Here is a 12,168-nt window from a genome sequence, read left to right as displayed (position 1 = left end):
AATTAAGGATCCCCATTAGCTGGTTGCCACAACAACCCACTAGTCTTCTTGGGGTCCACAAACTCAATACAATTACACGTAAAAGCATATAATTATAACTACACAATACAGAAAAAAAATTAAAGGATCAATAAGAAAGCAAGCTAACAATTTACAGCCACAGAATAATAATTACCATTTAAATATAACTACACAATACAAAATCAAACAAAAATCGTTTTTTGTTATCAGTATGTTCCAAAGGGTCAGACAAAAATGGCAGCCATTTTTCCTATAAGAAAGAATGTAAATCCAATAATCCAAAAATATGAACACAAAACACATTTTAACAAGAATAATTATATCTCAGGGCATTCAATCGATCGCAACTGGACTGTTCTGTTTGTCTTACAAGACGTTTCGGCTCTTATCCGAGAAGGCTTCATCAGTTCGTGTTCATAGACTTAAATGGGTCTAGACTTAGATAAACCCATCTAAGTCTATGAGCACGAAATGATGAAACCTACTCAGATGAGAGGCGAAACGTCTTCTTAGACAAACCAAACAGTCAAGTTGCAATCGATTGAATGCCCTGAGATCAGAATCAGACCAGAATCAGAATATTTTTTTTTTTGCCATTGTTTGAGAACGGGTTCACAAACTAGGAATTTTTCTTGGTGCAATCGTGCAACATAAAACACATATAACACAGAATAGGTAATAAAATGAGCTGTGCCTGAGCTATCATATCTTGTTATTGTTCATGTGCCTGATGGCCGAGGGGGAAAAACTGTTCAGGTGGCGAGAGGTGTGGGTCTGGATGGAGCGTAGTCTCCTGCCTGAGGGGAGAGGGGAGAATAGTTTGTGTCCAGGGTGAGAAGAGTCAGCTGTGATCCAACCCACACGCCTCCTGGTCCTGGAGGAGAACAGGTCCTGGAGGGATGGGAGCTTGCAGCCAATCACCTTCTCAGCAGCACTTTCCTGGGGCGACGATTCGTTGCAGAATTGATTCTCGATTCAAACCGTTTCCAAGTATTATTTGTTATAGAAATTATAAAGACATTTTTCATAACAGGTTACAGTTTAGAAAAGCTCCTTATGGTTGCATGGAAATGGCCTAAAAATGGTTAATTTTTATGTATTTCTCCTTAAAAAATATATATATATTTTTTTCTAAATAATTTTTTGGGTTTAATCGATTTTTGAAAATTATGAAACAATTTGGAATCTGTCGGATAAATAATCGCAATTCGGATGTGAATATTATTTTTTTTGTGCACCTCGGTCTGACAATAACCGAGACGGTATACGAAAACCTGGTCCAAATGTTTGCAACAATTATCGTCGAGAACCCAAACATACAGTACAGGCCAAAAGTTTGGACACACCTTCTCATTTCAATGCGTTTTCTTTATTTTGATGACTAATTTACATTGTAGATTGTCACTAACGGCATAAAAACTATGACACCTGTGAAGTGAAAACCATTTCAGGTGACTACCTCTTGAAGCTCATTGAGAGAATGCCAAGAGTGTGCAAAACAGCAATCAGAGCAAAGGGTGGCTATTTTGAAGAAACTAGAATATAAAACATGTTTTCAGTTATTTTACCTTTTATTGTTAAGTACATAACTCCACATGTGTTCATTCATAGTTTTGATGCCTTCAGTGACAATCTACAATGTAAATAGTCATGAAAATAAAGAATACCCATTGAATGAGAAGGTGTCCAAACTTTTGGCCTGTACTGTATACGCAAGTGGGTCGTATGAAAACCGAGATACCACTGTATTTGTATTAAATGTTCAAATTTATCCATGATATTTTTGAGCTGTACATTTATTTTCCCCATTTTCAGAGCCTACTGGTTTGTTAACGTTCACAAGAGAAACCTTGGACGATCCTCCAGATTGGGAAAGGTGCAGATCATTGATACCGTAATTGAAAAGGAATGCGATGGTGACAATCCAAGCATTTTTATTTTATATCAACTGCTTTGTTTTTTTTGTTTTCCCATAGTTCGCAGACTCTGCTAACAAAGCTGCACATTACATGCGAAGGCACCATTGAAGATGACGGCTATGGGATGCTTCAGGTAAGATGTGTAGTGTGCTGGTTGTGCACTCACGCAGTGTAGTGCACCTGTTTTAGGCAAGGCAGGTTTATTTATAGAGCACAATTCGTATGCAAGGCAAATGAAAACGCTTTGCAGATGCATACAATTACAAGAAGGCAAATAAAATCATAATAAAACCATGAATAAAAATAAAATCATAAAAATAATCATAAATTAATTCAAGTAAAATCAAAAAGTGTAGATAACATACTTTCAGTTGTCGCATGGACACAGGAGGTGAATTTGGAGATGTATTTTGATGAAAATTATCACCAAAAATATGCCCTGGTTAACATGCGGCCAAACATTGCATGTAACAAACTAATCTGTTTGCTCACGTATCATTGTGCCCAAACAAATAATACCAAGTGTTTTATTGAGTTTGACCGCAAAACAATGACAATAAGTTGCAAGTGGCAGCGCCTTAATAAAGAAGGTGAGAAACACTATTGAATTCAAGAAAGAACTCATCGCAAAGCCACCAACAAGTCCTTAATAAATTAATGTTCATTTATGCATTTCATTTATCATTTGTATGTGTTCTGCATTGTTTTCTACATGCACAACTCTAAATAGTTTCTATAAAAAGTATTATTTGTTATTATTGTTGGGTGTTTGAAACAAATGTACATTGTTTCTTACAGGGCAGGTGTTCTTAACAATTTTGACCTAAGGCCCCAACTTTTCTACTACAGAGGGGCCCAGGGCCAACTTAAATATTAACACTGAATTAGTAATCTTACTCTTGATTATTAAATGTTTATTTCTAACTACTTACAGTTTGTCAAATGATATGAAACCATGTGTTAATTACAAGGTTATTATCAAGGCTAAGGTCAGGCTGATTCCAAAAATAAATACTAATCAAATACACCGCAAAAGAAGGGACTTATGAAAACTGGTGAAATATAAATTTACATAGAATTATGCAGTGCTAAAAAATTAATTTGAACTAAGTTAGTTGTAAATCATAGTAATAAATATGTTTCTTAAATAAACTGTAAATACAATTAACGTTAAATTTACCATGAATTGATTAACGTGGACCCCGACTTAAACAAGTTGAAAAACGTATTCGGGTGTTACAATTTAGTGGTCAATTGTACGGAATATGTACTGTACTGTGAAATCTACAAATAAAAGTAAAAAAAAAAACGTGCAAATGAAAATACAGCTTCACCACTTTGGTCATAATTTTTTGCGCATAAGAAACTTCTCTATGGTTTTAGCTCCAGACTTCTTCCGTTTGTTTGATAATGTCATTACTGCCACAAGTGGTGGAAAAGTGTATCACGAGTTAGTACCACTGCGGCCCATACAGACCACAACTGAGAAACAGATATTTTTTGGCGGGCCAACAATGTCCAATGGTTAAACAGTGTAAAAGGCAATAATTGCTTTGGTTTTCGTCTGATCTTTTGGAACCGACTACGAACGAAAATTACTGTATTTTGTAGGAGAGATCACTGATTTTGCTCCTGAGAAATATTGTGTCAGTTAGAAATTGAATAAAATAATTAATGATAACATATAACATGTTCAAGACATGTCTGAATGATTTGTCTGTAGTAGAAATGGAGTAGGAGCCGGATTAACTAAGAGCTGCTTCTTCCTACTCCTTTTTGGGCATGTTGAATTACTCGAATGTTATCACATGATGTTCCTCATTGTAAATTGGTTTTAAGCATGTCGAGTCAAATAAATGTGGTGAATGGCGATCCAGATCAAATGGAGCGCCACACATTGCCCACAGGCTGTAGGTTGCCCTCCTCCAGTTTAAGACTTGCTATCTCTGAGTCTCTGCAGTCTTTCACACAAATTGCTTACTCCTGCTGAAAAGGCCTCCGAGGGCGCCTGTGTAACGTCAAAAAAACGGTGCGCCGGGATCGGGGTCGAGGCCTCCGAGCCCTCCCCGAACTCCGTGTCGGCTACACTTCCTGCTCTCTTGTCAGTACGGCCCGCTCTGCGTTTCACCTTTTGTGTGCCATCGACTGACAGCTGACGAGCCCCGGGGAACGGCGCGGCCCCGATTGATGGCTGGTGGCGGCGGCGGCGGCGGCGACCCTGACAGCCTGTCAAAGTAGACTTCGGAGGCCCGGCTCGCTGTCCTCGGGGCTGAGTGACCAGTTTGGGGAGATGCGCTCCCGTTGCGGTTTACTCGCAGGGGTTGCTCTCGCCTGTCTGCAAGCCAATGAGCAGCAGCTGCCAGTCCTCAAATGGAGAATAATAAAATGTTCCGCATGGCCGCTTTCGGACTTGTCACATGTGTGTGAGCAGAAAGAGACTTATGAATCATAAACGTTGGCCCGTTTCCTACTGGAAGAATTGCAGAGGATATCCCTCAGCAGTCAATTTAGCAGCTTCTGAGAGGTTTTCTTAGACCTCCTTTGGCTGCTGTCTAGTGGTTTTCCTGGAGGACAACTTGTTTGACGTAGGGGGTGGCCACCTCAAACCACCTTCGCAATCAGCTTGTCAGAAGCTTTGTCAGAATTTTTTTCATTTTTCACACGGGTAGTGGGAGTCTAAAAGGTAGATTTTCTTTGGGGTGATTCCTACTTTTTGATTTGCAGGTGGATTTTGCCAACAAGTATGTCGGAGGAGGAGTCACCAGCTCGGGTCTCGTTCAAGAGGAGATCCGATTCCTGATCAACCCGGAGCTTATCGTGTCTCGCCTGTTTACTGAAGCTCTGGATCATGACGAATGTCTCATCATCACTGGTGGGTAATCCACAGGGTGCTCCTTTCATGCACGCATCCCAAGAACGCTCCAAAACCGTTCTGACCCGAATATCTAGAGTTGTATTTAGTGGGACCCATTTAAGTTGGCCCCATTTATGTCAGGAATCTGTCCAAAGGAGGGTACATGCATTAAGATTTTCTAAGTCTAAAGAGATCTGCTGCAGACCCCACACATAAAGATGAAAAAAATGTGTATTTAACTACAGTGGATTCTTGATTTACAAATTTCATTGGTTCTTAACAGGGTTCGTAAATTGAAAAGTACGTAAGGGGAAGGACGTTTCTCCATAAGAAACAATTTAAATAAAATAAAATAAAAAAAAATAAAAAACTCAACTGTATTCTCTTTGCTGATGATACAAGTCTGTACTGTTCTGGGCAAGACCTTGGCCATCTCTTAGGGACTGTAGAGAGTGAACTCCACATACTAAAGCAATGGTTTGATGCCAATAAACTATCAATCAACCTAAATAAAACAAAATATATAATTTTTGGAAATAGGAAAAATAACAAACAGTGTCATATAAGAATTGATGATATGGAGATAGAAAGGGTGTATTCAACAACATTTTTGGGAATCCATATAGATGATAAATTAAATTGGAAACTGCACATAAATATACTTAAGACAAAGATGGCAAAAAATATTGCTATGTTACATAAAATCAAAAACTCCGTAAATCAAAAGGCTCTTATCATGTTATATAATTCTTTTGTACTCCCTTATCTTAATTATTTTGTCGAAATCTGGGGTAACAATTACAAAACAAACATCAACTCTATCTTCTTACTTCAAAAGAAAGCGATTAGAATTGTAAATTATGCAGATTATCATGACCATACCAATGCTCTGTTTATTAAATTAAAAACATTAAAACTGCACGATCTTGTTGACCTCAACACTGCTATTGTGGCGCGCAAAGCTCATAACCACATGCTGCCTCGGTGTCTACAGGAGAGGTTTAAACCCAGAGAGAATCCCTATGACCTCAGAGGTTCAGCTGTCTTCCAGAAAGCAAACATAAGAACAAGCTTAAAAAGTAGATGTGTTTCTGTCAGGGGGGTTCAACTGTGGAACAGCTTGGATGATTCCTTAAAATGTTCCAGTTCTATTCACACATTTAAAAAACACTTTAAGACCAATGTCTTGGAAAAATATATCACTCTAGAATCAACACAGTAGTTAATACTATAATCAATGTTAATTCAAATACTAAATTCGGGATATAAATAATAATGGAAGTACAATTGTTTGTATATAGTATATAAATTGGTACAAAGGTTTAACATGTCTACAAGGATATTTCACATGCCTTTACTGTGTATATAATTGAACTGTGTTTATGTTATGTATAATGTGTATTTATAATATGTTGTACAATGGACATTCAATAATTTTCGGAAGTTTATTTTGTACTTGACATTGTTTATAGGGTTAGGCGCAATAAGTGTTCAACTTCAGCCTAAACCCTTTCGGTCTGCAACATTTTCATTTTCAATTTAAGAATGTACAACTGTTTGTTTATTTTGTTGACGATTGACCGAAGAATAATAAACTTGAAATAAACTTGAAATATGAATAACGGATGCCAGCCTCGAAAAAGTCCATATTTTAGTTAAGATTTGTACACTTTGAACACAATAATAAGTGCTATCCAGTAATGTGTATCAGACAAACATAACACGAAGGTGATGTACAACTATCTCCTTATTAATGAGCCAAAACAATGACGACGACAAGCTGAACTGTAGTGTATGCGCTGCTCTACCAACACACCAGATGTCCCTTTGGTGCTCTCACAAACGATCAAAAATCCTTGACTTTAACAACCGTATTGTTATAATAATAAACATTTAAAAAAGTTAAATCCACGTACAGTACAATAACATTGGCAAAGAAGCAGCTCACGAGAAGAGAGAAAGGCGCAGACGGGGCAGGAGCAGGGGGTGTACTCTTGTGAAAAAGGACTGCTTTGGCATATTTTTCCACAAAAACTTGCTGTGGTACAAATCCGACTTCCTCAATCTTTTCAATACGAGCAAACTCAAAATGGCTGCCAGCAGGACACAAAATTAATGAATGAAAGTTCCACAGTATTTGATCGTTATGTGTGTGGTGTCCCTCTTTCCCACCACTGAGCAAGCACATGCGTCATGGCCAAATATGCAAATTAGACGGGGGCACGCTCCAGCAACTCACTGCCACAAATTGATTAAACTCCTGTGGGAAACACTGGAACCAAAAACTAGTCTTGAAAATGAAAGGTCATCTTATATTAGGTGGTTGGTTGAAGTTTATTTCGAACATGTATACAGTTTCTTTATGATACACATTTCTTACATATTTTCATTTCAGGTGTGGTTTTATATTCGGGTCAATATTATGGATGGGAATCTTACAACAATTAACAATTCGATTCCGATTCATGATTCAAATGAATTCCCACAACATATTATTTAGTATAAAAAAATAAAACCTATACAAAAAACGCCTAAAAAATGTCTTTATAAAATTATTTTTAAAAAGAAAAAAAAGTCAATCGATTTAAAAAAATTATGAACCGATTTAAAATCGGAGTGAATAAGAATTGTGATTCGGATGTGAATCTATTTCTTTTTGAGCACCCCTGGTCAATATGGTGTGTTACAGTACAATGCTTTTAGTACAGAGGTTCTTACCCTTTTTGACGTCAGGGCCCACTCAAATTGTATTCAATAATTATATCTAACCTACTTACAATTTAACGGGATACACCTTGAAACCATGTGTTAATCATAAAGATTATTGTCAAGGCATAAGGTCAGGCAAAATACGAAAATAAATACAATGAAATGTACTGCACAAGAAGGCACTTATAAAACCTGATGAAAAATAAATGTACATACAATTACGCAGTACTAAAATGCATTTGAAATAAATGAATAATAAATAATACAAATATATATGTTTCTTACATAAACCGTCAATAAAATGTATGTGCAATTGAAAAATACTGCTTTACTACCTTAGTCATATTTATTGCGCTTAGGAAGCCTCTCTATGGCTTTAACTCCAGACTTCTTCTGTTGGTCTGAGATTGTCATTATTGCCATAAGTGGTGTAAAAGTGTATTACAACTGTGGCCTATACAGACCATAGCTGAGAAATGTATTTTTTTGCGGCCCAATGGTTAAGAAACACTGCTTTAGTAGACTGGTCTCCATCAGTCACATACTGCACTGCAGAAACTGAAATCCTAGTAAGATTAAATATCTCAAATAAGGGTGATATTTGCTTATTTTCTGTCTGATAAGATAATTCTTCTCACTAAGCAGATTTTATGTTAGAGTGTTTTACTTGTTTTAAGGGTTTTGGTCCTAAATGATCTCAGTAAGATATTACAGCTTGTTGCTGAGATTTTATGACCTATATTGAGTAAAACATGCTTTAAACTAGAATATCAACTGTTGCAAAGCTGTGTCATCAACACTCACAAGTAAACAATTACTTTTTTAAAGTAATAATTTCTTATTTCATGCATGAAAAAAAAGAAAAGAATTTGACACAATTGTGTCTCATAATTAAAACAGATGACAGCCAAATGGACTCTGCGGTTTTATTTTCAATGAAACAATAGAAAATACATAGTCATATAGTAGTACAGTTGGCACAGTACAGTAAACTGACAGTTAATATTTAAACATTTAACATGTGACATTTCTAACAATTTTGAACGGAAATAGTTCATGCACATTCAGATAAATTCTTCAAAATTACAATTAAAAATGTTTTGGCCGGGTGCCAGGCTGTGTATATGCGCACTAATTGACTGAAAGAGCACTCACTTGACGCGATGATGTCATGTTATCGATGGAAAAATGCATTTTTAGACCATATGATTTGCCTGAGTGGCTAGGAGACCCCGAGAGTAACAAGCGCTTGCCTTGTTGCCTTTCCATTAAGAACAATAAATTAGTTTTTAGTATAAGTTTGCTGGTTTCAAGAAATGTAATGCTGAGCGCATATCATTATGTCAAGATAATGGCACTAGCATTTACTTAATTTAAAGAATATTTTTCAACATATTGAGCAAAAAGTAGAGATGTCCGATAATATCGGTCTGCCGATATTATCGGCCGATAAATGCGTTAAAATGTAATATCGGAAATGATCGGTATCGTTTTTTTTATTATCAGTATCGGTTTTTTTTTTTTTTTTTTTTTTTTTTTTATAAATTAAATCCACATAAAAAACACAAGATACACTTACAATTAGTGCACCAACCCACCCCATTTACACTCATTCACACAAAAGGGTTGTTTCTTTCTTTTGTTAATATTCTGGTTCCTACATTATATATCAATACAGTCTGCAAGGGATACAGTCCGTAAGCACACATGATTGTGCGTGCTGCTGGTCTACTAATAATACTAACCTTTAACAGTTAATTTTACAAATTTTCATTAATTACTAGTTTCTATGTAACTGTTTTTATATTGTTTTACTTTCTTTTTTATTCAAGAAAATGTTTTTAATTTATTTATCTTATTTTATTTGATTCATTTTTTTAAAAAGTACCTTATCTTCACCATACCTGGTTGTCCAAATTAGGCATAATAATGTGTTAATTCCACGACTGTATATATCGGTTGATATCGGTATCGGTTGATATCGGTATCGGTAATTAAAGAGTTGGACAATATCGGCATATCGGCAAAAAGCCATTATCGGACATCCCTAGCAAAAAGGTCCCTTTTTTTTTTCTACCAACAAAAGTGCACTTGTTATTAGTGAGAATATACTTATTTTAAGATATTTTTGGGTTAATTGAAGTTAGCTAATTTGACTTGTTTTGGAAAGTCTTGACAAGCCAAATGTTCTTGTTCTATTGGCAGATAATTTTGCTTAGTTCAAATAAAATACCCCTAATTTTTGTATTTTTTTTTCTTCTTTTTGAGCACTGACTTTTTGCAGCGTATGTTGCAGGCTTTCAATTGACCCCCAAGGGGATAAAAGGATGTTTGTGGCAATTGCTCTTGTCTCCTCTTGATTGACAACGGAGGAGACTCTCGGGCACAGACTGTCCTTCATGCTTTGAGTGGCGGCAACATGTCGCGGAAAATGTCGAGACAAATCGTCAGCAGCCGTAACGAGCGCCACATCGTCAGCCTCCTGCTGGGACTCCCGTGTTTTTGTTTTGTCTATTTACCTGAGAGTTTTGCAGCTGCTTGATTGCGGTCACTGAAGGTCGAGTTCTGGTATAAACAGAGAAAAGCTAGTTTGGGTGCTGCATGACTGACATTTTCTGTCCTGTCCTGAACGTTACATTTCAAGTGGGTGGAGCTTAAAGAGGAGGGTGCGCCACTCTCTGGAAGTCACCTTCTAGTTTCCCCTTGTTGCACACCACTTAACGTTATTACAGCAGTGTGGAATTAAATATATCTTGGAGGACCTGCCCAAGACCTTCTCCGCTAATGGACTCTCCCATTCCATCATTTTTATTAAAGCTCGACTCTCTCGTGTCCCTCTTACGGCATCCAAGCTGCAGCTACAATGTGGCCGCTGGTAAATCATATTACCTCGCTGATGCTTCTTGGCACAGAGGAGGGGGAGAGGTAATGGATCCTACGGCAGCGGCAGTGAAATCCGCAAAAGTGCGCGGGCCCTAATTGAAATGATTGCTCGGTATCAGGCCGGTCAAAGGTATAAATAGTAGCAAGGAGAGAGATTCTCTTGATTCGCAAGCAGCCGAGAACTACCAAGTCTCTTTGTTTTGTCACATTTACACATGAAAGGCAGAACCTTTTTGGATAATTATTATTCTTGCTGATCTTTAAAGATTAAATCAGCATTATTTTTAGACAAATGTGTGTGACTCACTAGAGACCCCGCCTCTCCCAAATGTACGGTAGCTTCGTACCAAGCCCCCCCACTGCTAATCACTTGACTGCAGTGTGTGGAGCATCTCAGCGAGTGCTCACGACAGCCGGCTTACTAATGAGCTCTAATGAGCGGGGAAGCTAATAGTGACCCCACCCTCACTCAACCTTTGTATGTTTTAACAATGACGACCCCCAGATAACATCCCTGTTACATAACATTGTACATCAATACAAATGTGTGACTAATTGATGTCTGTTTTTGAATATTTACAGGTACACAACAGTACAGTAAATACTCAGGCTACGCGCAGACCTTCAAATTTGCCGGCAGCCATCAGGACACAACTCCAAGGTATTGGATGTAAAGATCTACTTTGTTTTTAGCCCTTCCATAACATCATTCTGATTATTTAAAGGCCTACTGAAATGAATTTTTTATTTATTTAAACGGGAATAGCAGATCCATTTTATGTGTCATACTTGATCATTTCGCGATATTGCCATATTTTTGCTGAAAGGATTTAGTAGAGAAAATCGACGATAAAGTTCGCAACTTTTGCTCGCTGATAAAAAAAAGCCTTGCCTGTACCGGAAGTAGCGTGACGTCACAGGAGCTAGTATTCCTCACAATTCCCCATTGTTTACAATGGAGCGAGAGATTCAGAGCGACGATTACCCCATTAATTTGAGCGAGGATGAAAGATTCGTAGATGAGGAACGTTACAGTGAATGACTAGAGAGGCAGTGATGGACGTATCTTTTTTCGCTCTGACCGTAACTTAGGTACAAGCTGGCTCATTGGATTCCACACTCTCTCCTTTTTCTATTGTGGATCACGGATTTGTATTTTAAACCACCTCGGATACTATATCCTCTTGAAAATGAGAGTCGAGCACGCGAAATGGACATTTAAAGTGACTTTTATCTCCACGACAATACATCGGTGACACACTTAGCTACTGAGCTAACGTGATAGCATCGTTCTCAAATGAAGATAGAAACAAAAGAAATAAACCCCTGACTGGAAGGATAGACAGAAGACCAACAATGCTATTAAACCATGTACATGTAACTACACGGTTTAAAATTCTCAGCCTGGTAAGGCTTAACAATGCTGTTGCTAACGACGCTAAGGCTAATTTAGCAACTTAGCAACCGGACCTCACAGAACTATGATAAAAACATTAGCGCTCCACCTACGCCAGCCAGCCCTCATTTTCCCATCAACAGCCGTGCTCACCTGCGTTCCAGCGATCGACGGCGCGACGAAGGACTTCATCCGTGGGTTTGGCGGCAAGCATCGGCTAGGCGTAGTAAGTAGTCCTTGTTGTGTTGCTGTAAGTATTGTACTTAGCCGCTAATACACCGATCGATCCCACCTACAACGTTCTTCTTTGCAGCCTCCATTGTTCATTAAACAAATTGCAAAAGATTCACCAACACAGATGTCCAGAATACTGTGGAATTTTGTCG

General features: G+C 37.7%; 1 protein-coding gene across 1 annotated transcript in view; it reads left to right on the top strand.

Moving 5' to 3' along the window:
* LOC133654932 (poly(ADP-ribose) glycohydrolase-like) overlaps positions 1 to 12,168 on the top strand; it is a 58,457-nt gene that overhangs the window by 25,499 nt on the left and 20,790 nt on the right. The window contains exons 9-12 of the mRNA XM_062054808.1: positions 1,837 to 1,897; positions 1,998 to 2,073; positions 4,665 to 4,812; positions 10,969 to 11,047. Coding sequence (XP_061910792.1) covers positions 1,837 to 1,897; positions 1,998 to 2,073; positions 4,665 to 4,812; positions 10,969 to 11,047 — 364 coding nt within the window. The remainder of the gene's footprint in view (positions 1 to 1,836; positions 1,898 to 1,997; positions 2,074 to 4,664; positions 4,813 to 10,968; positions 11,048 to 12,168) is intronic.

Source organism: Entelurus aequoreus, linkage group LG08 (assembly GCF_033978785.1).
Source record: "Entelurus aequoreus isolate RoL-2023_Sb linkage group LG08, RoL_Eaeq_v1.1, whole genome shotgun sequence".
In the NCBI taxonomy this organism is placed as follows: Eukaryota; Metazoa; Chordata; class Actinopteri; order Syngnathiformes; family Syngnathidae; genus Entelurus; species Entelurus aequoreus.
The sequence above is the reverse complement of the archived record's forward strand: the minus strand, read 5'-3'. Positions and strand labels throughout refer to the sequence as shown.